The 27452-nt window shown below is 42.4% G+C and overlaps 1 protein-coding gene across 2 annotated transcripts; it reads right to left on the minus strand.

Moving 5' to 3' along the window:
- Positions 1 to 3458: 3458 nt before the first annotated feature.
- LOC310938073 (radixin) lies at positions 3459 to 27452 on the minus strand. Of its 2 annotated transcripts, XM_083902483.1 has the most exons (15): positions 27164 to 27451; positions 21869 to 21978; positions 13278 to 13361; positions 10022 to 10117; positions 9178 to 9300; positions 8912 to 9063; positions 8581 to 8664; positions 8161 to 8307; positions 7813 to 7909; positions 7555 to 7718; positions 7178 to 7308; positions 5712 to 5872; positions 5186 to 5278; positions 4883 to 5092; positions 3459 to 4068 (listed from the first exon to the last, which is right to left on the minus strand). In XM_083902483.1, the coding sequence occupies exons 2-15, from the start codon at positions 21878 to 21880 to the stop codon at positions 3904 to 3906; spliced, it is 1719 nt and encodes a 572-aa protein (XP_083758609.1). In that variant the 5' UTR covers positions 21881 to 21978; positions 27164 to 27451; the 3' UTR covers positions 3459 to 3903. The 2 variants fall into 2 exon arrangements, with proteins under 2 accessions (XP_083758609.1, XP_083758608.1); XM_083902482.1 differs by having other exon boundaries at positions 4883 to 5278; positions 27164 to 27452.

Consider the following 27452-nt stretch of genomic DNA (forward strand, 5'->3'; position numbering starts at 1 on the left):
TAGCTGACCTAACAGTTGTTCAGCTAGCTAGATTTCCAAGCAGTTTGTCAGCTAACTAGCTTAACTAGCAGTTGTTCAGCCAGCTAGCTAGATTTCCAAACAGTTGGTCAGCTAACTAGCTGAACTAGCAGTTGGTCAGCTAACGTGCAGTTGTTCAGCCAACTAGCTGACCTAACGGTTGTTCAGCTAGCTAGATTACAAAGCAGTTGGTCAGCTAACTAGCTGAAATAGCAGTTGGTCAGCTAACGTGCAGTTGTTCAGCCAACTAGCTGACCTAACGGTTGTTCAGCTAGCTAGATTACAAAGCAGTTGGTCAGCTAACTAGCTGAAATAGCAGTGGACTCTTCTCATTGATGTGTGAAGATTTCTGTGAACTTATATATATATATTTTTTTTTTAAAAGAAGAAAAAAATTCCTACCGTAATTGTTCTAAATGTCTGTGACGTTGATGCGTCAGTGTTGCTAACACACATTGCTAAGTGTGCCAGCGTTATGTTGGGAGTTCTTAGCTACTTGAACTAATGTGTTTACACCAAGCATTTCCACAATGTTTTTTTCGTCGCATGGTTTTCACCTCAAACAGCAAATGTTTGTCTTGGACTGACCTCAAAAACCCGGCAGGGAATTCCAGCTCGTTTAGCACCAAACTTGTGCCACTTCTCGTCTTGTTTGTTTACTCCTTTCCCTCTTTGCATGTTGAGTGGCTCTCTCGTCAAATATTGTCTACGAAGTAAGGGATACAGGGAAGTAAATGTTTGCTGATCCACTTTAGCACATGAAGCCAAGTTTGCATGAACCGAGTGTGACCCTCACATGCTAACGGTGGCTCTGCTAGCACCCGTGACATCGACCACGTAGGCTAACCCGTTTATTTTAGGCCCACAATTATTGACCGTTTTAGTCACATTTCACCATATTTGCATCGAGTACAAACATACCAGCTCAGTGGGTTTTTCTGAAGTGAACTTCCAGGCTCATTTTCTAGCACAAAAAAAGTGGTTGAATTATTATTTTTTTCTTGCTAAAAATTACATCTTTTGTACCAAGTTTTATATCAGCAATGTCCTGTGCTGTAATATTAGCTTCATTTCTAAAGTGCTGCATCTTCAGGGACCAAAGTCAAGTCAAAAGTGATTTATTGCCTTCTAATGTTTCCCCGTTCTCAGGTCAATGGTGCTTATATTAAACCAAAATGAAAGAAAAAAAAAAACAAAAAAAACTTATTTTGCCATTGCTGCTGTTTCAGTGTGAAAGAGTTTAATTTGAATGTGGGACCAAAAACGCATCAAAACGATTTAGCCCAGTCTTTAAAATGACTGTTTTTTTATAATTGCTTTAAGGTGAATTATTGAATTTGAAAGTGTTCTTTGTTCCCGGTCTGAATTAATATAATTGTTTCTTTACCGTCATGTGATTTAGTGTTGGTCTCGTACCTTGTTTATGCTACAGGACTGGAACTCGACTGAGCTTTTGGGCGAGGAAATGTAAAACAGAAGCACAATAAACCTGTCTTTACCCTTAGAATCCGGCCAAATAAGACGCGTTGACTGTGTTTTTCTGTATGATGTTTAAAGTGAGCAATAATAAAAAAAAAGAAGAAGCCTTACTCGAGCTCTACTCTGAGATTCTGTTTCATTTGTGAAAGCTGGAGGAGACGTGATGCGGCGGGTGTTTGGCCTCGGAAATATCACAGGTGGGTCAAATCACGGACACGGAAATCACAGAGCCAAAAAGTTGAAGGGATTCTGTCAAAAACTTTGAGGAACTTCTAATGGGTACAGTTGGCTTGGTACAGTTTGGAATGGTAAAGTCCTGGATCAGGCTCGACATAGAACAGTAACTTTACTTGGTAGGTGGGATGTAGGCGGTTTCTGTTACCCAATCAGCTAACAGTCGCGTGTAGCGCTGGACTGTACCGTACTATTTTACTCTGGTAGCCCAGAGAAAGGGTGCCAAAGAATTGGACTTTTGGTTCCAGGTTATTTTGTGACTCTTCCTAATGGAAACGCAAAAAAATACGTACAATACTGTACCAAACCAAGCATACCAGGACCTTTAAGGGCTAACGACGGACAAAATTAACGTTTCAATTTGAGCCACTTCTAATGGGTACAGTTAGCTTGGTACAGTTTGGAATGATAAAGTCCTGGGTCAGGCTTGCGTTTCGACAGAGAACACTACCTTTTTACTTGGTAGGTGGGGTGTAGGCGGTTTCTGTTACCCAATCAGCTAACAGTCGCGTGTAGCGCTGGACTGTACCGTACTATTTTACTCTGGTAGCCCAAAGAAAGGGTGCCAAAGAATGGGACTTTTGGGACAGGTTATTTTGTTACTTGTCCCAATGGAAACACAAAAAAAATATACTTACAATACGGTACCAAACCAAGCACACCAGGACCTTTAAGGGCTAACGACGGACAAAATTAACGTTTCAATTTGAGTAACTTGTAATGGGCCAGTTTGGTACAGTTTGGAATGGTTAAGTCCTGGGTCAGGCTTGCGTTTCGACGGAGAGCGGTAACGTTTTACTTGGTAGGTGGGGTGTGTGCAGTTAACCAATCGGTCGCGTGAAGAGCTCGACCGTACCGTACCAATTTACTCTGGTAGCCCAAAGAAAGGGTGCCAAAGAATGGGACTTTTGGTTCCAGGTTATTTTGTGACTCTTCCTAATGGAAATGCAAAAAAATACGTACAATAGGGTACCAAACCAAGCATACCAGGACCTTTAAGGGCTAATGACGGACAAAATTAACGTTTGACGTTGACCGTACGGTACCATTTTACTCTGGTAGCCTAAAGAAAGGGTGCCAAAGAATCATAATTCTAATGGAAACACAAAAAAATACGTACAATACTGTACCAAACCAAGTATACAGGGGCCTTTAAGGGCTAATACGGCTCCGTCCATGTCCATCTTTAACATAAGAAATGCATTAATATTAATCAAAATGTAAGTCTACTTCATCCTCGAGTCCAAGCGAATGTTTGTGACAAATTTCAAAAAAGATTCCCTCAAAACATTCTTAAGAAATCACATTTACACGAATGGGAGGCACAAAAACACCTGAATGACCAAACTCTCAGATGCAGAACTCCGGATTTTCCTTTATGTTTACAGCGTGTCAGGTTTCGAACGTGCATCTCACGACTCGTCGTCGTCGTCGTCGTTCGCCTGCAAACCCAGTTTCTCTGAAGATCATGCTGCAGCTTCACGGGTGGAAATATAAATTCATTCTTTATTTGGGGGCAAAATATATATTTGAACACAAGTCTGAATGGAAGGAGAAACGTCAGCGCAAGTTAGCGTTTAAAAACAAGCACATTTAAAGTCGCTGTTGCCGCTCCCGAGCGCGAGCGCTTGTAACCTGATAAATCAGCCGATCCGTCCGACGACGCCGACGGCAGAAATGAACTTTCGCTGCCGGTCGGGGAGGAAATGAGACAAAAAAAAAATATGCTTGTTTAAACAAATTATTGAAAACTGTTTGACAACAGAAGTAAAAGTTAGATATTAAAGCTTCATGGACACGTGTGCCAGCAACGTCAAAAAGCTACAAACGGCTGCTTGATATCAACCAAATCCCGTCATTTTCTCTACATGCAAGCATTAAAATTGTCAGTATTGTAAAAGATGAGACGTCCGTGTTCGACAGAGTGCGCTGCTTGCTATTTTTGTGTGTTTTTTCCCCAACAGATTAAAAGTTGTGTGCTTCACTGGGCGGGCGGGCAGGAGGGGGGGCGGAGCTCCTAAAAAAAGCAGGGTGGCGGTTTGATTGGCTAACCGCTGCTGGGCAGAGCTTTGGCGAGGCTGAAGCTACAAAGCCGGTCAGCTGGTCTTCCTCCAGGACGAGTTCCCCGCGGTGGCAGCAGGTTTTTTTTCTCTCAAATTTTCCCGAAACCGCTCACATGGACTCGAACTCGTCGATGCGCTGCTTGGTGTTGCCCTGGCGGATCTGGCGCAGGGTTTTGTACTTGTCTCTTCCCACTCGGACGTTCTCGGCGTGCAGCATGTCGTTCTGCGTTTTCTTCGTGTCGTCCCGGGCCTCGGCCAACTCCGAACTCAGAGCCTGGACGACAAAAGAGACAGTTTGTTTGGTTACCGCTCGTTTTTACATTTAAGGAGCACCACAAGGCTCAACCCTAGGCCCCTTCTAGTTCACCCTATATATATAAACATGACCCAAAAACACTACTTTTAGGCTCCTTCCCAATAACGCCCTCAACCGTGAATTCCCCTCGTTGAGGTAAGTGGTATTGGGACACCACTACATGCAAATTAGCATAGCGAACGTAGCGAACGTGCTAACCTGCGTCACATGTTGACAATTCTACCGGTGAAATGTCTGACAAGTCCAGGGTATTCGTGTTCAAGTGAACGCCGCTACACACATCCAAAACACCTCCAAAACTACCCAGATGTAGCAGCGCTAGCTGGCGTATTTGCCGGGTGCTTCGAGGGCGTTTGCCCGTCATGCAGCTCTGCGTGGCGGGCGGGCGTGCTCTCTCGGGGCGCTCGGTGGGTAGCCGCTTGCTAGCTGGTTAGCTAGCTGCTTTCATAAATCGTCACCTATTTCCTGAGTGTTTAGTGTTCAAAGCTCAACGGTCCTCTGGATGTTGTCAAAACAACATATTCCAACAGAATTCGACATTGTAACGTGCTAATTTGCACGGCAGATGTGGCTGCCGGCTCGCTGAATTCGCAAAGCATCATGGGTAAGCCCGCATCAGAGCTCAGTACATCTTGAGGGTTGATTATATGTCGCATTTCCCGTTGCTCCTCCCTACACGAGAACGCGCAAAATTTAGGGTTAGGGGAAAAAATGTAGGGTTAGCGGAGGTGTTGGGACAGGGTCTTAATATGAAGACGTATTTCTGCTCTACCTGCAGCTGTTTCTTGACACGTTCGTTCTTCTGCGCCTCGGTGACGCGCTGCTCTTCGCTGCGGTGGCTGGAGACGCCGTCGCTGAGCAGCTCGGCGCTCGCCTCGGCGCTGGTCTCGTCCTGCTCGTCGTGCTCCGGCGCCGGCGGAGACGTCATGGCCGTCTTCAGCTCCTCCCGGGTCTTGTCCAGGTCGTCCTGCGCCGACAGAGCCTGCGGACAAAAAAAAGGTAGATGAATCAGGAGGAGAATTCCCCCCCCGGAGGACACGCTCAGACGCGACACACGTAACCGGGATGACATTACTTTGTGTTGCCACTCGGTCGCTTCCTCCTCTTTTTTCCTCTTCGCCTCCTCGAGCAGAGCGATTTTGGCAGTGAACTCTGCTAATTCAGCGGCCTGTTGGGAATTTAAAGAAAACACATGAAAGTGAACGTTACCGTTTCAAAACAGTAGAGGAACAACACTGCCAATGTGGAAATGAAGTTTGTAAACTGGGAAGTTTTCTCACACACCAAATCCCATAGAGAAAATCAGTGTTTTTAGTTTGCGGGAACACAGCAGCTGCTGCTCTACTGCTGCCACGTTTGGTCAGTTTTTGTCACCGAGGTCAATCAGAACAAAGGATTTCAAACGCCGAAATCACTAAATAACACATTTGAGCTCAGTGATGGAGGCAGCAGTGGGTGAATAATTCCCGTTTGCTGTGATGTAAAATAGATGATTTTCTCTGTGGGATTTGGTGTGGGAGATTGAAGATGTTCAAAATCAGGAATAAACACGGTTTAATGGTAAGAGAGAGCGGTAAAACAGTGTGTGAGTGCAGCTGTACCAGCTGTTCGTGGTTCTTCATCTGGTCGGCGGCCTGTTGAGCCAGCAGAGCCTTGGCCTCCTCGGCCGCCTGCCTCTCCTTCTCCAGGCGCTCGGCCTCCTCCTTCGCTCGCTTCCTCTCCTGCTCCAACTCCAGCGCTTTGCGAGTCTGCTCCTCCAGCTCTGCGCGCACACGTCGACGTTAAACACTAGAAAACTTATCTTTTTTTTCTCTGAAATCTCTTTGTACAATATGAATTTACGGCATGCAGTACGTCTTCACAGCCTTAGAATTTTCACAGGATGATTTATTGTCTGCAGCCGCCTGAGGCCTTTAACCCGGCCACCGACAGCAAAAACAACACGTGTAAGAGTGTCCACTTTATGCAAATCTGCAGAAATGTGAGCGGATTTGTTTTGTTTAAGGACTTAAGTGTGTGTGTGTGTGTGTGTTTCAGTCACTGCTGTGTAAATGATCTCGCATGAACCTGTGAAACCAGCTGCAGTCCGTGTACAACAAACAAAAGTAAACATTTCAAAAATGCAAATCTGTACAGTTATTTTTCTAGTAACCTCTACCGAGTCATGAGAGATTAATGTCAAAACACTGCATCACATACTTATATCTGTACAGTTTTGGACAGATCAGTCTGAATTTTTATCTATGGGTAGGTGATCACATAAGTATGTTCCCATTCAATTTTGGTAAGAATCCGCCCACTGACGACGTCACAAAACACCGCCAAACTTTCAAGAAATCCCATTTTATTGCAATAGGCAAAACTGTAAAAGAAAAAATCATATCTCTGTCAAAATTCACCCGATTTTGACAGAATTTAGTATGTGTATTCAGGATCACACACTTTACAATCACACTCAAGATTATGGATTTGGCAGTTATTTAAATTGAACCCATTGAACAAGTTCAGATGTGTTTTGATGGATCAATGTGAATTTTTTTGTGATGGGTAGGTGACCATCCAAGTATGCTCCCATTCAATTTTGGTAAGAATCAAACCATCTATGACGTCACAAAACACTGTCAAACTTTCAAGCAATCCCATTCTATTGCAATGGGCAAAACTGTAAACGAAACAATAGTAACTCTGTCAAAACTCATCGGATTTTGACGGAATTTAGTACGTGTATTCAGGATCAAACACTCTACTATCAGAGTAAGTTTCACACAGATTTGATCAAGATTATGGATTTGGCAGCAATTTAAATTGAACCCATTGAACAAGTTCAGATGTCTTTTGCTGGATCAATGTGAATTTTTTGTGATGGGTAGGTGACCATCCAAGTATGCTCCCATTCAATTTTGGTAAGAATCAACCCACTGACGACGTCACAAAACACTGTCAAACTTTCAAGCAATCCCATTCTATTTCAATGGGCAAAACTGTCAAAGAACCAATCGTATCTTTGTCAAAACTCATCGGATTTTGACGGAATTTAGCACGTGTCTCCAGTGTGTCCCAGTCTTACCTTTCTGAGCTCTCTGCGTCTGCTCCTCGATCTGCCTCAGCCTCTGCATCAGCTCGTCCTTCTCCTTCTCTATCCGATCTTTCTCCTTCTCGGCGTGTTCGCGCTTCTTCTTCTCGTTCTCCAGCTGCGCTCTGTCGCCACCACACAGTTAACAAGTTAAATCTACAGTGAAATTTGGTCCTTCTTTTTTTCCTCTCATTAACAAGCAAACGCTGCCCCCTACTGTTCAAACAAAGGCCAACACCCAGTATGTTTTTCATGAAAAGCACAAAGTTGTTGTTTTGAATAATAATAATGAAGAAGAAGAATAAGGACTTTGCAGCAGGATTGAATGAAACAGTGAGCGTAGATGATGGAGGAGGTGAAGCAGCTCGTACCTCTCCATCTGTTTGTGGTGCTTCTCCTCTCTGGCCTGAGCCTTCATCTGCTGCACCTCGATGGTGTCGGGCTTCCTCCTCCTCATGTACAGCTCGTGGTTCCCCATACACAGCGCCAGGATGCGCTTGTTGATGCGCAGGCGAGGAGCGTAAAACACAAAGTCCTGAGGAGACGGAGCGCGCGAGAACGTCTTTTAACGACCGTCAAAAAACACAAACGTATAAAATAAAACAACGCCCGCGTCCGTCGTCACTTACCGGAGCTTTCTTATCGATGGGTTTGATGACAAACTTCTTGTCGTTGAAGGAGATGTTTCGGATTTCGCTCCAGGGGAAACCGATCTTTGGCGACAACCTGAGGACACACATGGCCATGACATTTATTTCACTTTACGCTAGAATACTTTATTTATAAGATATGGATAATATAATGCATCCATATCAATCAACAAATTGATAGGGAGTTTTTTTTAAAACCGTACGTTGGATTTCAGCTTCTTAAAAGTTAATATTTCCTGGTTTTTGTGCTTAATATAATAACAAAATCAATATAATTGTATCATATATCATGGAAAAGCACCATAAGTGTTTGTGAGATTCACTCACTTGTCCTCATGCTCGTAGATGTTGAGGCCTAGCGCGTCGACTCCGAGCCACAGCTCTGTTCCCTTCTTGTTTTTGATTTCAAAGTAGTTGACGCCGTACATCTCCAGGTCCTGAGCGATCTTCAGATACTCCATCATGGCGTCTTCCCTGATTATTGACACGTTTTAAAAATAAAAATGACCTTTTGTTGCTGTTAGCAGAGACACTCCATTTCAATTAAGCGAGCAGTCAAACTTTGCTAGCTCTAGGATTAGCCGCAGGAGATTAGCCACTAGCTTGACGCGACAACACTACGATATAATATTGTCCGTGACAACGATGGTTCGGATGACACGGTGGTTAAGTTACCATATAACTTAACTTACGGCATGTTTTACGCGCTTCGCTAGCTGTAGCGCTAACAAGTTTAAACGTTCTTACCTGAGCATGCTCCGGTGTTCCTCATGCCACGACTGTATTCTGTCCTCCCACTGCTCCTTTGTCAACTTGTGCTGCTCCAGAACTCTAAATTACACACACACACACACACAAATGGGCAAAAATTTCGTTATTTTTTTTACATTCTCTTGGCCCGTTAGCCGTTAGCCAGTAGCTAACCCAAATAGCTTTCTACATCATTATCAGACAATGAGCAGATTTAACTTCAAGACTAATAAAAAAAAAAAATGTTATGACTACAGTCACTCCCATAAATAACTATATATACACATATATTTATGTATGTATACACATATATAAGTACACGGTGTACCTCTGTGGCAGTAGCCTGTCAGAGCCCAGGTAACCTGGCTTGTGATTATCTTTGTTATAATCTCCGTATTTGGCCTGGACAGCGTAGGACGCCAGCAGCACGGCCGTCTCTGGAGGACAGTAGTTGTCGTCGTTCAGTATGGCCTCCTTCACCTGAGGAGGTGAAGAAAATAAATGAATAAACATAAACAACAACACAGTTTAAGGTGTCAGTGTCAGTGTCAGTGCCGTGATCTGACCACTAGAGTGTGCTGCAGGAGCAGTCACCTGCAGGAAGAAGAGCTTCTGCGTGATCTCCTGGATGAGTTCCTCAGAAACGTCCTCCGGGAAGAACTTTGCTCTGAACTTGAACTGCAGCGGATTCTCCTTCTTCACGTCCTGCTGCGTCACCTGCACAGACACGATCTGAAGTTCATTTACACTGAAGCTTCCTCGTTGTGTTTTTTAGATTCTCTTTTTTAGTCGAGATGTTTTAAATGTTTATTATGATTATTACTGTAAACCTGCCATTTCTTAATTTACCTTAAATCCTGTCAATATGAACATTTTTTATCTCATTATTCATGTTCCCCCACTAATTCCCAGACTTGTTCCTGTTTTAATGTGAGAAGTCGACAAATACACAGAGCAGACAAAGAAAGTTCATATTTAATCAGAATAACGTGACATACATTTTTAAGTAATTTTAGATTTCTGATGACTTCTTACAGTCTACCTACTGCAGTACAAGTAAGGGCCACCAGGGGGCAGCAGTCTACAGTTTATAAAACACAGTAAAGCATGTTCACAGTTTATTTTGAAAGTGTGGATTATAACGCAGACAGAATATTAGAGAGGGATTAAAAACAGGAGTTTACAAAGATCTTAATTTAAGAAAGGATTAAAAAATGTCTTACAGTGCAATATATGATGTGTTTAAAATATAGCAGTAGTATAGTATAGAACTCTTACTAAACACATATTTCTTGTCATTTAATCTGTGTTTTCTTGATCTTAAATGCGTTATGTTAATTCCAAAAGGGCAAACGAAACGCACACCCTAATTCCCACTCGCAGGGATTATTCCTAAATTATTCTGAATATGACGATTTGCGCGTTCAGCGTCTCTCACCTTCTTGTTGAGCTTGAGCCACGTCACGTAGCCTTTACTGTCCGTGTACTGCAGCCCGAAGAACCACACCTCCCTCAATCCCACCGTCTTCACCACCTGAACACACACACAAACAAAGAATTTATTATTCCAGCAGATTATTTATGCATTTATGTATTTAGACACCAATTAAAAGCAACAACACACACACACACAGGTGTTAGCAACTTGAACTGCGACAGTTTTTTAAAGACAACACACACACACACACACTGAGAGGACGTCCACTGCAGCTATGCGGATGTTGAGAGCAGATTTAAGAAACGACAGCACAGAGAATAATGAGGAGGAGAGAGTGAACGAGAGGTGGAAGAATAAAGCTGATCGCAGCACTGAAGATAAGAAATACTCAGACACACATGAGGACACTCACAGTCCTTTATCCAAACTTTAACCATCACAAATAGATAAATAAATGTCTAACCTTTAATCTAAGCCTAAAATATGCTATATATATATATATATACTTAAGAGTTAGAAGGATGAAAGATAGAAACATAACCGGGCTAATCACGGCGCACGTTACTGTATCTATTTGATTTATTTTTAGCTCCCGATGGACACGCGACACCTCACAGTGTCCGCGAGTTACCTCGACAAACACCTGTTTGACCGCTCACTTTTCACCGTCCGTCTCCCGAGGTTCACAGACCCAGAGTCTGACGAGGTGAAGGAACGAAGCTAACGATTATTAGCATCGTTCGTCTGAGCCTATGAACCAGGGCTGCCCAAAGTTGGCCCACTCAAAGGTTCAATTTGGCCCTCTGGACTTATTTTTAAAGCAAAAAAAGACTTGAATTATACAAAAAAAAAAAATATATCACTGTTTATGCCAGTTTAGTCTATTAAAATGGAATAAAAATGCAACTTAAAATTATTATTTAAATTGCAACCAAACACAGACACCGAACAAATTCATGGAATCAACAAACCAATTGACGACGTCTCATTTCAACAATTTATTTAAGTTTGAGTGTTTTCTTTTAATAATTAATGCAAATTTTCAGGGTTTTGCAGCTTCTTAAATGTCAATATATTCTGGTTTCTTTGCTCCGTACAAAGAAATCTATAAAAATAGAATAATTTATCGATTATGAATGGTAGGGAACAGATTGATTAAATCATGTTTGCACTGTGAACACTCAAATAAGACCTTAAACATATGTATAAATGTGTAATTAAACACAAAACTGAGCTTGTGTTGCGAAAAAAACATTAATAAATGACAAAAACGCACACATAACTGCGTATATTCACATGCAATGAGAAAAATAAGCCGTGTGACTGTAAAACAACCACCCGCTGATTCACTTATGCTACTATTACGGCAGCAGCAGCGTGTCTGAACCCATCACTGGACGCGTGACAGACGGTTGTTATGACGACGCATGCGGACACAGCAAGCTGAAACATTCAGATCTGGTGAGTCAGATGTGTATGTGTGTGTGTGTGTGTGTGTGTGTGTGTGTGTGTGTGTGTGTGTGTGTGTGTGTGTGTGTGTGTGTGTGTGTGTGTGTGTGTGTGTGCGTGTGCATCACAGCTATTTTTACGACCAAGCCAATTTCTAATACGTCTAAAATCCACCTGATGCAATCAAAGTGAGTAAAAGCACGCGTTTAAAGTGATAGATCAGGGCTTTTGTATAAATGACTTAGACATAGGCGGTGTTCTATATATAGCATACACTCTCTTGATGAATGTCCACCACTTTATCTCACCGTTGAGACTGAGATTTGTAAACCACTCACTCACTCTCCCACACCAAAGCCCATAGAGAAACCCAGCGATTTTCACGTCACAGCACACAGCAGGTGTTAATCCACCGCTGCCTCCTATTAATAAGATCTAATGTGTTGTTTTTTGACTTCCGTGTTTGAAATCCTTCATTCAGATTAACCTAAGTGACATAAACTGACCACACGAGGCAGCAGTAGACCCGCATCTCCGGTTTTCCTTTGAGCTAAAAATGACGTTTTTCTCTATGGAGTTTGGTGTGGGAGAGTGAATGTTTTTTCCACCCCCCGATGTCCCCTGCTGACAGGATGTGTCGTTAAAACGCTTAAAACCACACTTTAAATATAAACATTTAAGTGCAAAATGTATATTTAAAATGAGTTTTTTTTTGACATTTACATACATAGAGCTAGCGGAATGAACAGAGGCTGCCCTTTACTTCACACACACACACACACACACACACACACACACACACACACACACACACACAGTTAGACAAAGAGTGCTTTGTATGTCATCTCTGTGCAGAACCAGTACCAACCCAGACCCAGCCAAGCCAAGCACCCACTGACACTGACACTGACACTGACACACACACACACACACACACACACACACACACACACACACACACACACACACACACACACACACACACACACACACACACACACACACACACACACACACACATTCTGAATTCCCAACAAGATGCATTCAAGAAACCTCGTAAATATAATTTTTCCATTTCCTCCTTATTAATAATAATAATAATGCAACCAATGGCTGTTAAAGGTCAGAGTGTGCACAAATTACCGACATCTAATGTGTCCAATGAAACTACGATGGCCTTCAAATACCAGAAAGCATGTAACCTTCATTTGCAAAAAACACACCTGGTTTGAACTAGCACTGGGCGCGTTAACGCAGTCAACGTTTACGCGTTTCCATGACGACTGACCGGAAAAAGACGCCATGTGACTCCCGATTTGTTAAAATTTCTCTCTAAAGTAACGCTAAACTTTAAAAACAGAGGCACACATACGCAGTACACAAGTACGCTAACGTTATTTGTAGCGCTGCTCTTTTCCTTTAATAAACAGACCGCTCCAGTTCGACTGTTGGCGCGCTAACCGCCGCTAAAAGGCGCTAATGCAGCTAACGGAGCTAATTGGTAAACGGTGCCTGGACTCCGGTGTCGCGGCGCGTAAACATGACAGCACGTGCGTCTTTTTCCCGGTCAGTCGTCAGGAAAACGCATCGTGCGTTAACCTAGCGCCCAGCACTACCGTAAAGCAAGACTTGTAGACAACTTGTAAAAATGATTATGTCCAATTCATTATACATAAACGTCGTATAAACCCTCTTCAATATCACATACTGGACCTTTAAAGCGAACCAATTCACTTCTTTAATAACAATGATAATAATAATAATAATAATAATAATAATAATAATAGCGTTAAAGTGTCATAGTTACCTGGTCGAAGAGCTGTTTGCCTGTGGTGTTGGGCTGGATGGCAAACTCCAGCTCAGCGTCCATGGTGGTGACGCGCACATTGATCTGCAGACGCACAGAGAAAAAAAAAATAATCAACATTCACGAGTGAATAAATTAGGTTTGAAACACAGGAAATAGTGTAAGAAATGAACTCCAACTCCAAACCTGTGCACACTTTTGAATTATTCATAAAGAAATACATAAATAAATATTTCACTGCCACTGGAAAAGCTGCAGTGATGCTGCAGTGGAGCGAGGGGGGGAGGCTGAGGCGCAGCAGAAAGGGATTCTGGGAGATTTTATATCATTATTTGCAGATTTACACCTTTATAATAACAACAAAATTGCTGCATTTTATATTGAAATAATGTCTCAACTAAATATTAAATATATGAATACACAAATTAAACCTTTAAATAACAGGTTTTAGTAATATTTTAAAATATACACGTGTACATATGTATAAATATTTGTTCACCTCTTATTCAAAACCTGATTTAAATGTAATTTACCAACAATAAAAGGTATAAAAACATGAGATTTTCCCACCAGCCTATCTATCCACTCCAACTTTATTTATAAAGCACTTTACAAACAAACAACAGCTGCAACAGAGTAGCAGAGATACATAAAAAAAACATAGAAACATCTTTTATTTCTGTCTGTTGTGACAGGATTATCTTCTAATGTATAGATTATTGAAAAATGTTGTTATTGTGAATAACCCTTTAATTTCAGCCTCTCTCCACAGTATGTGTGCATTTTGTTACAGCAGAGAAACCAACACCAGTGTGTGTGTGTGTGTGTGTGTGTGTGTGTGTGTGTGTGTGTGTGTGTGTGTGTGTGTGTGTGTGTGTGTGTGTGTTGCAGTGAAACAAACTCTCTCTGTCCTCAGGTGACCCTGAGAGACAGTGAGAGAACGAGGTGGGAATAACGAGACAGTAAGAAAGAACCCTGTAACCTGCATTAAGAATGAACTGCTGCATAAGCTCTGTGTGTGTGTGTGTGTGTGTGTGTGTGTGTGTGTGTGGGGGGGGGGGGTGTGTGCTTGTGTGTACCACCAGATTAAAAAGAAATACAGCTTGCCTTGTCCAGCCGATTGTGTTTAAGCGCGAGAACGCAACCATATGGTGTGTGTTTGTGAATTCTTGTATGTGTATATTTGTGAGGACCAAAAAAAAAAGTTAATGTTAGGTTCAGGAAGTTAGTTATAATGGTTAAGTTTAGGTTAAGGGGATAGCATCAATGCATTATGTCATAAACACTCAGATTAGGTTAAAGGTTAGGGATAACGGTTTGTTGATACTGAATGAATGAATGAGGAGCCGTTCAAACACGGCAGTTTCACACGTGTCAGTCGCGGTTTAACACGAGTGTCACGTGACGTCTCTGCGCTCTGGCTGATAAGGTTTCCATAGCAACGCCCTTGAGGGCTGATTTTAAATGCAATTTCCTAAAAAGCCCCGTTGGTCCGTGGGCCCGAGGATGGATTTAAACACTTTTGTGTCGGTGCGGCGAGGTCAGATTGACCCTGACCTCAGGTGATGAGGTCAGAGGATGGACGCTGACCTGAGGTGACCTCTAAGCTACTGCTTATTACCGAGGTAAAACAGCGGTTTAGCGATTCATATTTTCGTCTATACGTACACGTCAACTGTAGCAGGTCAGAGGTCATTAGCTGGGAAGTTAGCATCAGGACTGTAAACTCCAGGTTTTACATCGTGTTAACAGGAGCAGGTACGAGATGCATTCAAGGAGCCTGGCAAATTCAATCACTTCTGCAAACACACACGCTCTTGCAGATAGAAACACGGCTTTAAAGTGGTGAGTGGAGGTGAGTGGAGAGCGTCAGACAGTGTGGGACATGTTAAGAAGATGAGTGGATGAAAGAGGATGAAGAGACGCGAAGAAGGCAACGCGGACCTCGTTTGCCTTTAAAGCCTCGGGTTTAACCAGCTTAACCACAAACGGCTTTAAAATACTGTGTCTGAGTCAACAGGTGGGCTGTGTGTGTGCGTTATGAACAGTATTATGAACAGTATGAACAGTCTACGATTTAGTTGTCAATAAATGTTGTAAATAACTATTTACAATCATTTACAGTAGTATGAATGTATGTGTGGTTTCTTCAGTTAGTCAGATATTGCTATATATCGCTATATGACTGTTGATATTTTGATATATATATACACACATATATACATACATACATATAAACATACATATATATACACACATACATACACATACATATATACATACATATATACACATATATACATACATGTACATATGCATACATATATACACATATATATATATATATATACATACACGTACATATATACATATATATATATACATACACATACATATACACATATATATATATACATACACATACATATACACACACATATATACCGTACATACTGTACATATATATAGACATATATACATATATAAATCTCTGTCATAACCAAGCTAAAGCTGAAATATCTCTAAATAATAACATTATAGACATAGTTTCCCTGATACAAATGTGGAAAGTGAATGCTGGGATTGAAGTAATCTGAACAAAAGGAAAAAAGAAACAAAGAGAACCTGGAAGGATAAAAAACAGAAGAGAGAAGAGACAATGCAACCACACACACACACACACACACACACACACACCCTGAGGTGCTGCTGAATCCCTTTAAAAGACGATTGATTTCCAATACGTTTGCATGCTTCACCCATCAACGTCGATTGTGTGTGTGTGTAAACACCAGCACAGAGATGTGATTAAACATGGAAAAAGAATAATGTTTGTTTGTTGTGCACACGTCCTGTTTGTGTGTCTGTGTGTGTAATATTAACAACAACACGCATCAGGCCCGTTCGTCCGCGGTGCGAGCGGTGGCGGGACGTCGTACATTATTGATTTATGTGCTGCGTTTTGCACATGTTGCCCTCTCTGGTGGTGATGGTGTCCCCGGGGGCCGGGGGCTGCTGCTGCAGGAGGAGGAGGAGGAGGAGGAGGAGGTGGAGGAGGAAGGGGGTTCAGCAAGTCTGTGGTGGAGGAGGCTTTAAATATTTCAGAGGGCCATTTTAATTCACATAATGGGAATTATCCAAGTCACTAAAACTAATTAGAGGGAGGGTGTGAAGTTCACCCGTCGTCCACCTCCTCCGCCCCTCTAACCTCAACTAAACCCCAGTCCCTGCTTTACTGGAATGTGTTAAAAAAAATAGCTGCACATAGGGCAAAAATATAAAATCACACATTTATCACAGACTATGCAGTCTAAAAAATAAATAAATAAGTTTTATTTATTTAATAAGTTATTATATATTTACTTTTATTTAGCCAACATCACCTAACTCTTTGTCTAGCCTCCTCAGGTTAGCAGAGTTCCTCAAGTTAGCCGCTAACACAGAGCTAACAGACAACATGAAAGCAGTGAAATGTAACACCTGTGTTGTATTTTGGGGGGTGTATGTCCACACATAAGACAGTTTCGTGGCATTTTCTCCTCTTTTTTTTTACTTTTCTTTAGCTAACATCACTTAACTCTTCGTCTAGCCGCTTCAGGTTAGCTGCTAACACAGAGTGAACAGACCCTGAATAACATGAACGCAGTGAAAACAAACACCAGGGGACACCTGTACGTCCACAGTCCACACAGAAAAGCACCATTAAAACACAGCCTCAGGGCAGGTTTCTGAACTCCAGACCAGACTCACTTTTTAATGACGCGCCTCAGGCTAAGCTAGCTTATCGTCTGTCCTGTGAGCGTAGACTTCCTGTTTTCAGGTCTCCTCACTCGTTCTTTTTTACATTTTTATCTTTGTTTTCAACTTCCAACACTCCGCCTTTTTATAGTCTTGTTAATTTGCTAACATGCTAATGGAGTCAACCTTTCCATTGTGCCTGCGGGAGCCACTTTAGCATTAGCGCTTAATCCACAGACGACGTTTTAGGGTGTTCATTGTGAGAGCGGAACAACAGCGGACGCTCACATGAAGCAGTGAAAGGTCCTGATGTGCTTATTGTCCCGCCGCTGCGAGGCTTAATGCTAAAGTATAGCCGACTGTAACCGGAGTGGGATTTTCCCCTCGGGGGCGACCTGGGTGTCGTTTTTCTGGGCCGTATAGGAACAAAGTGGCCGTCACTCACTCTCTCTTTATGCTCAGTTTTCTTCCCTATGGGGTTTTTCAATAATCTGAGCTTTTCCTTTCTATTTTTCGCCTCTTACCTGCAGCCAAGAACGACCCCCGTTCAACAAAAATGTTAGCTAAAACTAACTATAAATGTTTTGTTCCTTATTTGCTCTTGCATGACGCTGGGTTACTACTAAAATCTAGCTCAGACGATATGAATTTCAGCCCAATTTTCCAGTCGTGTGTGATTTTTAAAATGTAATTATATTTAAGTTTTGCGCCAAATGTTTAATAACTTAAGCCACGAATCGGCTAGCACAACAACCTCAAGGTGCCAGCATCGGTAACAGTACTGGTCTTAATTTGGGGCTAACCAATTAATTTGAGCTTGAGGTATATGTTTTCGCCGGAGTTTGTCAGTTAGCAACATAACGGACGGATTTGGATGAAATTTTTAGGAAAAGCCCACAACGGGACCAGGAACAAGAGATGAAATTTTATCACTATTTTGGATCGCTATTTTGTGGAGGTTTGCGCTCCCGGAGTGCTTTTCTAGTTTTCAAATCATAAAAACAAATGACAGACTGGTATGGATGTAGAATGTTTTCTATGTTTCTTTGTTCAATATAACAAATAAAAACATGTTTTGCTGTTTTTGAAACACATATTTAACATTTTGATGGACCAAACAACTAATGGATTAATCGATTACGGATATAATCACGAGTTTCAGCGTTAGTTAAAGAACATTTTCGAAGAATTAACCATACATTATTTCATCGTGATGAGCTCTTTCATATTTTCCACCCTAATGTTTCCATCTCTAGCTGAAGCGCGCACACACACACACACACACACACACACACACACACACACACACACACACACACACACACACACACACACACACACACACACACACACACACACACACACACACACACACACACACACACACACACACACACACACACACACACACACACACACACACACACACACACACACACACACACACACTCTCTCTTCATCCTCTCATCCTCTCACTCCTTTGTTTCCATCACACATCCCTCGTCTCTTTCCAGTAATTGGTCCCGGCCTAATTCCCCCATTACTGAGATTGATGGAGCAGCGGCTCAGTGCAGTCGCTGGCCGGCTGTAGATAAGAGCAGGACTGTAAACAGCCTGCAAACATAAGCTTCCTGGTGCTCGCTCACCTCCGACAGTCGACTGTGGGTATTTAACTGTGCTAAAGGTTAGCACGCGGGGCTGGATTTCATTACAACTGCATCGCTTTTTAAATATAAACAAGTGTCAAGGCCACGCGACTGTGATCGTAAACTTTCCATGGGAATTACGGGGAATAATGAAATAACACGCATTGAACCATTAGCATGTTGCATTTCTATCAAATTGCTTTCAACAGGAGCAGGTAGCGAGATGCATTCAAGGACGCTGGTAAATGTCATCACTTCTGCAAACACACGTGTGCTTAAATAAAACGCCTGTTTTGTTGGCATTGAAACATTAGCATGTTGCATTTCTATCAAATTGCTTTCAACAGGAGCAGGTTATGAGATGCATTCAAGGACTCTGGTAAATGTCATCACTTCTGCAAACACACATAAGTTAACTTAATTCATTCTGCTGCTGCTGCCACCTTGTGGTAATAGATGCACCACAAATTAGGCCGTCATTCAAGTAGAAAGATTTGGTTTTATATACTAAGGGTCTTAATTGATTGATAAAAATGTCGACTTTTGCCCTGGTGAATCAACTATTGTTTTGCACAAGGCAGGACAACAGTAACTGATTTACTTTTTGTAATCAAGCGAATAATGAAATGCTCACAATTTAATAAAAGTATAATAGAATTAAAAGGAACAATCAGCGCCACAATCATTACGCTATAATCCTGTTATTTCAGCTGCAGACCGAGCGTGTTGGTGTCAGAGTGATGTGAAAGCCCCCACTGTCTCTCAGGCCCAGAAATAGAGCAGAGAAAGACAGAAAGATCCCTTTGTGTTTGCTCCTTTCAATGGACAGGACATTTCCACAAAGTGTCCGACTGTTGTGTGCGATTCCCAAAACTCCCGCGCACTCCTGTAACAGATTAGCACTGACAGTGAGAGCTGACGACAGACTCCAGGCTGCCTTTAAAACAAACACACAAAAAGTTTGTGCAGCTCTTTCGTCTTAAGACTCTGCGTTGAATCTAAACAAAGGCTTATCCTTTACCTTAACCTCACCATCATTCAAATATATGTCCTACACTTAACCAGATCCTCAGGAATGAGGTTCTGCTTCACGAGGACCTGGTTTGGGTCTCCATGAGGACTACTGGTCCTGACAAGGTCAGTGTTTATGCCAGAAAAGTGTCCTAAAGAGGTCACACACACACACACACAAGTACACACACAGTGATAGAGCAGGTAGGAGTGGTTGCATGATAGAAATAAAGAACAATGGCTTATTTTTATTTTCTATTTCCAACTTTCTTTCTTATCAGCGCCTGAAACTCATCCTGAACCGGAGTCTGCGTCTGTTCTGAGCACAAACACTTTAACCTCTGGGGTTTTACTGTATACAGTGAGGCCCGAGGTGAACTTCAGCAACAGCTATTTAAGGTATTTTTGGTCTATGTGCTTGTTGTGTGAGGTACTCTAGCCCAAAAAATAACCTTTGAAACTGAGGCTACATCTACATCACTCTGTTTTTGTTTAATAACAAACATTCCCCTTCGAACATCGCTGTTTTTTAAATTATTAATTATTAGAAAATGCCATTTTTAAATGAAAACATAGTGGCGCGAACGTAATCTTAGTTACAAGTGTGAGTAAATCATCGGTCGTAGCCGATGTAACCAGATAAAGTGTGTTTTACATGCTGTAGTTATATCGCTAATGTTAGCTATAATATTTTGTCTGCTGCAAAGTAAAGAGATGTCATAAAAACATCTTCAAAGCATGTTGATACTAGTGAACCAGTTTATATGGTGCAATATTACTGCATATGGAGTGACTGAAAACTAGTTTTTATGTGGTTAGTATAGCTGCACTACAGGTTTTTTTGTGGTTAGCATAACCAGACAACACGTTTTGTTATGGTTAGCATAGCTACACAACAAGGTTTCGTAGTTGACATAGCTACAAAGCAGTTCTTTGTGGTTAGCATAACCAGACAAGTTTTGTTATCGTTTTTTGGACGCCGTTAACATTAAAGCATGACACGTTTACATGACATGTTAGTCTGTAGGTGCGCTAAAAGAGCTCACATTCGAGCTAACTTCGAAAAACTGCGTTACTTTAGAAACTCATCTTAACAAATCGGGAGTCACGTAAACATGACGGCACAACAACTTAACCCTCAATCTTCACAAGGACCAGGACACACGCCTTTCACAAAAAGCTAATAGGATTGAAGCTAACATAGTACGTGTATTGCCAACGTGTCATTGCACTCTCCAACAGGAAACAGACGTGTGTGTCACGTTATAAACCCCTCCCTCTCCATTGACAAAAACGGCGGTTTTAGCTCACAGGACACGGGAGCTGCCGATCGACTGCTGCCTCAGACAATAAGTCTGTGTTACTCGGTTAAATGTGAATGAATGACGGCTTTCAAACACACCGCAGTGGCAACGTAGCACTTAGATTAGAGTTATTGACGGTGACAGCAGTGGATCAATAACCCCTGTGTCCTGTGAGCTACGATCGCTGGTTTTGTCAATGGACCCTGGCACAGGGGAGCGGGCGAGAGGTTTACAAAGTGAAATAAAATTCAGTTTCCTGTCAGAAAAGGTTGTCTAATAACAAAATAAAGTGGTGAACATATACTTAAAGTAATATGCACTTGAGCTAATGTAGCGTACGAGCTGAATCCTTTTATTTTAAGTGTGCTTCATACAACAGCACATCAAAAAACACTTGTAAGTAGTGCCAATGCATGTATGTTTTTCTTTGAAATGCACAGCACAGCGCTCTGTGAATCAAAGTTTTGCCTTTTAAAACGTGAAAATGCTGAATTTTGTAAATCTTTAGCCACATATTGGAGCACAGTATGCATTCTTTGGCTCCTGAAATCTATTCCTGTTTCTTCTACTGAAAAAAGTGCATTTAAATTTTATGTTTTTTTCCCCCCACACCTGCTGCAGCGTCAGCCGACGCAGAAGCTGACACAGACTTATAGCAGAACAGGAATATCAGCCAGAAACGTACATCAGTGTCAGAGCGTAGATGTAGATGTAGATGTAGATTCTGCAATAACTCAGCTGTGGCTGCAAACTCCCCGAAGCCACATGCGCTGCAGCGACGCAGGCATGGCAACCCTCTCAGCAAACAGCAAACAACACAAAATGTAGTAATAATAATAAGTGCGGCTGTGGAAAACGCTTTGTGGGATTTTTTAGAAAAGCAGCTACTGACCGGTTTGGGCATCTTTCTCCTCTCTCTCCGCCCGACCCTCGTTCCTGAGAAACTGGAAAGAAGTCGGCGTCGTCGTCCGTCTTCCTGCTTCACTCCCGGGGCACCAGCGCCTGCCGAGTGTCACACAAAACACGCAACCATGTCAATAAACGGTAAACAAACAACATAAACACGAGAGACAGAACATAGGGGATTATTAGCAGCTTCTACTGTTTTATAGTCATATCGGAGGATTTTGCCGTGTTTGCGGATACCTGATCGCCCGATACCGATGTTGCGCCGATAACACGGTCCATGATGTACCTCAAGATTCCCACACAAATTAAGCACTGGATCATTTATACAGATTCAAAAGTTGCGTTGGCGACATCTAACCTCCCCCGACCGCAGAGGAACAAATTAAACACCTGCTCTCTGGTGACGAGTGAAGAGGGTTACTGAGCCTCAGCCTGACGCAGCTGCAGCCCAGCTTCTCTGGCTACGGCTGAAGGTTCTCCAGAGACCAGGCTGGGAGGTTAGAGGGAGGTTAGAGCGGCAGAAGAAGAAGAAGTGGTGGACCTGGGTCATAGTTTCCTTGTTTGGTGGGTCAAATATAGAGGATTGAACGTGGGGAAGAACATCAAGACCAGAATGGGTCACTGTCTCCTACAAACACCAGTTAACAGATTCTCCTGGACTTGTTTTCATGTGTACGTCCTCCCTAAAAAACCTGGAAAATGCCTTAATTATTTGCCTTAGGGACAATAATTAATCTTAAAGATGGCGTTCTTCAGGAGAGGAACATCTCATGTAGGACTGGACAATATATGGACCTCGATTTCGGATCTCTATGATGACATTTCCTGGTTTTGAAGGCTGTTTCCTCGATAATCATCCTATATATTTTTTTACATTTAATGTATTAATTAAATATCATATATTTATTAGAAAATACATGGAATGGAATACCTAAAAGGTCACCTAATAACACTACTTTAACTTTTAAGCCCAATTATTATTATTTTTCGCAGAATTTGACCATATTTATTGTCAATGTCGTTGTTTCTAGCGCACATACAGTAAATATCCTTAATTTTTCCATAAAAAAGCCGAAGACATAAACCAGGTATCATCTAATACAGATCATAAACAGTAGATTATATTTTATTCTAGAATTTATTGTCACTATCTCAAAAGAGTCCAGAGAAACAACCAGGCTTTAATCTCCATGAGGACGTCTGGTCCTGACAAGGTCAGTGTTTATGCCAGAAAATGTTCCTTAAGAGGCCACAAATACAAGAACCCACACACACACACACACACACACACGCTCCAACAGCTGTTTCAACAGCCGGAAACTGTACCAACTGCTTCAACAAGGCTTCCCGTTGTACAACAACAACAACAACAGCAGCAGTGGTAGCAGTGGCAGCGGCGGCGGCGGCGAGTGATTTGTTGAGCAGCACAACTGTGGAGTCCATGGTGTGACCCGTGAAACCACAAACATAAACGGACGCTGCTACTTTACAGGACCCACCGCTGTGGTTTTACACAATCAATCAGTCAGCGCTACATTCAGAGCGACACGTCGTGCTGTGAACGTTCATTTGTCACAAACCCCGACCGCGAATGAACCAAAACAAAGCCACACTCATTAAAAGGGTCAACGAGGTGTGAATCCTTCACAAGGTCATGATGTCATTCGGACTCCTTTGGTCTAGGGTTGCAAAATACTGGGAATTTAATGTGATTTTATGGGAACAGGGTTCACATCAAAATTCAAGGATTTTCCAGGACCAATTCCCTCAAATTCAAGGATTTCTCAAACTTTGTAGGACCAGTTCTCTAAAATTTGAGGGACTTTTTGAGGACTTTCCAAGACCAATTCCTTCAAATTCATGAATTTGATTATCTAGGACCAGTTCCCTCATATTCAAGGACTTCTCAAACTTTCTAGGACCAGTTTCCTAAAATTCAAGGACTTTGAGGACTTTCCAGGACCAATTCCCTCAAATTCAAGGACTTTCCAGGACCAATTCCCTCAAATTCAAGGACGTTCCAGGACCAATTCCCTCAAATTCAAGGATTTGATTTTCTAGGACCAGTTCCCTCAAATTCAAGGACTTTGAGGACTTTCCAGGACCAATTCCCTCAAATTCAAGGACTTCTCAAACTTTGTAGGACCGGTTACCTAAAATTTTGGTGACTTTTTTGGACCAATTCTCTCAATTTCAAGGACGTTTAAAACTTTCTAGGACCAATTCCCTCAAATTCAAGGACCTTTCAAAGACTTTCCAGGGCCAATTCCCTCACATTCAAGGACCGGATGTAATGCCACAGCTTAAGATGGGAGGACAACTTGTCTTCGTCCACGATGGTGTCCACGTCTGCATCTGGACAAGTGATTGTCCTTGAGATCTCGGGTCTGTCTTTGGCGAGACAGAGATCTTGGAATTGTAATTTCCCAGACACACAAGGTCATAGACATTAGCGTCACAATCTGTCTGTGTTTCTTCCCATTTTATTCGTATTTATCTTCCCCAGGACGCTTTACTCAGCGTGATTAATGGTCACATGACCAATATTTACAGCGATGAACAGATGGCGGCGAATGACCATCTGTTTCAAATGAATAGAAATGAGTGACACGGTCCCTCGTGGGTGTCTCTGCGGGGAGCGGACACTTAATCAGGACCACTTAAAAAGGATTTAGTGGGTTGATGTTGAGTGTTTAACACGAGACCACACACACACACACACACACACAAACCAGTCTGCTGCATGTGGTCCTTTTTAAAGTAATTGGTCAATTAATTTCTCAATAAATCTTGTTTTTTAATGTATAAAATTACAAAAGAATACGAAAAACTGTCCCCATATTATTGATAGTTGATTAAACGTCCATTTATTGAACAAATCCGTTACATAAAAAAGACTGGTTTTCATTCCAGCAACAACTTCCTGGTTCAACTTTGTCCTACAGTAAGAATTAATAATGCATGCATGCATTTTTACAATAAACTGCTGTAAGGGATATTCCTGCAGCGTGTGTGTTTTATTTCATCCATTCTTTTGTTTCAGGTTTCACTGGACATGGAATGTAGACGATACACAATAAAACACCTGAGAGAACAAAAGGGATACACACAAAAATGTCTGAACACTAAATATTAAGAGCACAAAGACGACGGCGACGGAGAAAGAGCGAGAGACTGAATCAGGCGTCAAAGTCGGAAAAAAATGACACCGAGACAAATCCGCAGCTGCTCTGTGAAAGATTTGCTCCAGATTCACGAGTAGAATTCATTTAATATATCAGTTAATTTGTCAATCAAACACTGACTTCCAAATATTCCTGCACAGGCGCTAGCTAGCCCAAAAAAGATCACATTCAAGCGCTTACTGTAAACAACTACACACCCGAAATTAAGCTAACAAGGTTGTTGCACCAGTTTTAGTAGTAATTGTTCACATTATATCACCTTAGATTAAGCTTATTTAGCAGCTCTTGCTAAATAATTAGCTAACATGCTATAATAGCAGCCAGTGTTGTCAGCGATTAACATCACTTTTAGCAACATTAGCAACTCGAGCATTAAAGCGACACGTACTCGTGAGGGTAGCATTACGCTATCAAATCATCGCGAGGAAAATTTGAGACATAAATGTAGTTTTTTCGCTTTAAAAGTGAGGCCGTAAAACTCGGGACATAAACGTGGACATCTGCTGAGGACAACGCACATCAGTGTCCTCTGATCACAAGCTATGACATTATTCAACAGGTCAGGCTAGAATTAAAAAAAAAAAAAAAAACCAGCTGAGAGAAATCTAAAACCATCCGTCAGAGGTATCTCGTGTCCTGATGCTGAGCCTCTTTCTCAAATGAGTTGTAATTTGGTCCCCGGAGGGGGCGGGGCCTGCAGCTAGCAACAGGAGCATTTTGAGTGACAGGCGATAATGACCAATAAACGTCGTCCTCCTCCTGCAGTAAACGAGGCCGATCACACATTCCCTAACTTCAGAAGGGAAGCATCTGTTTGTGCCAGATGGAGAGAGGTGGCATGGAGAGTGAGGGCGCGCAAATGTCACTACGATGTTTACGCACGGGAGATGGGGGGGGGGGGGGGGGGGGGGGGCAGAGGCGCAGCTTGTGAACAGGCAAGGCAGGCAACTGCTTGGGGCCCCGAGCTGATAGGGGGCCCCCCGACACTCGGAGCCTGAGGGCTGTTTTTACTGAAATGTGCAGTGACCAGACGCATCCCAGTCCCCCTTAAAAAACAACGGGCGATTTGCAATGACATCTCAGTAGGAAACCTCCCTAAAGGGGCCCCACCTCACGTTAACCTGTGTGAAGTTATGGTTCTGCAAGTTGGAAAATGAAGAGGATTATTTACACTGTAAAGCATATCTTTTTTACTCAGTTTATATGTCTTTTTCAGTTATTTACACTATTTTATTGTTTTATATATGTATATTTTTTTATAATGTGGGTTCTTTACAGTGTACAGGTTTTTTTTTTTAAAGCTATTTACAGTATTTTATTGTTCTTTACATTTATATTCTCACATACTTTTTAATAACAAGGTTTTTCCATGTTATTTCATTCATTTCGGGAATTTTTGCTTAGGGCCCCTACAGACTCTAGAATCGCCTCTGGGGGGGGGGACACTCACGTGGGGGCAGGGGGGGGGCTTAAGTAGCCTCTCATGCTGTGACACAGTGCTGTCATTCACGTGACAAAAAAACGAGTGTAAATGCGTCAGACGCGGGCGCAAATGGCGTAATTTGAAATTCCCAAGTCACACTAATAAGAGAGTTGAGTTTCACACACTTACGTTCAGGTAGGACTGGTTACGCCGTTTTCTGCCGTTATCAACGTAGAGATTACAACAACAAAAAGGCGCGTTCGCACGAAAAAAAAGTTGCGGACGCATCGTTACCGCCGCGAGCCTAGCAACAAGAGCGGCGTGCAAATACAACACCGGAACGACTCACTTTCACCGCAAAAAAACACACACAAACACAAACGCGCCTCCGCTTCATTCTACGCACAAACACGAGCACAAGCATCCCACAATTACTGTTACTCCTCTTCTGTTGCGTAACATCTCGTTACGTTGTTGAAAAGAAACACGCTAACGCTAACGGTGACACCTCGTTACTCACAAAAGCCTCAGCGTTAGTTTTAACTTACAAGTGCCGTTGTTTTGAAAGGGCGCGTACGTAGAGAAAAAAAACCCCCGAGATAAGCACCGTTATCTCGGCTCGGAGGGAGTGAGTGAGTAAAGACGGCTTAAAGAAGGCGGTCAAACTCACCTCTAATGCCGGGCGCTGAGGATGAGTCCAACTGTCACCTCGGTCCAGCTGGAGGCGCCACCACTTTGTCTTAAATATCCACCGAGAAAAGGGACGCGTTCACGGGCTCCGTGGGTGTTTTAGCGTACGCGGTGAATCCACAGGCGTCTCTTCGCCGGGTTAAACAAACACAAACACCGGCAGCAGCAGCAGCAGCAGCAGCTCCAGTACCGTCACTACCTCCACTACCTCCACCGCGGCCGGAGAACGAGCTTCACACGGCTTCAATATGGCTGACGAAGTTACCGTG

This window comes from Microchirus variegatus, assembly GCF_963457635.1.
Source record: "Microchirus variegatus genome assembly, chromosome: 16".
In the NCBI taxonomy this organism is placed as follows: domain Eukaryota; kingdom Metazoa; phylum Chordata; class Actinopteri; order Pleuronectiformes; family Soleidae; genus Microchirus; species Microchirus variegatus.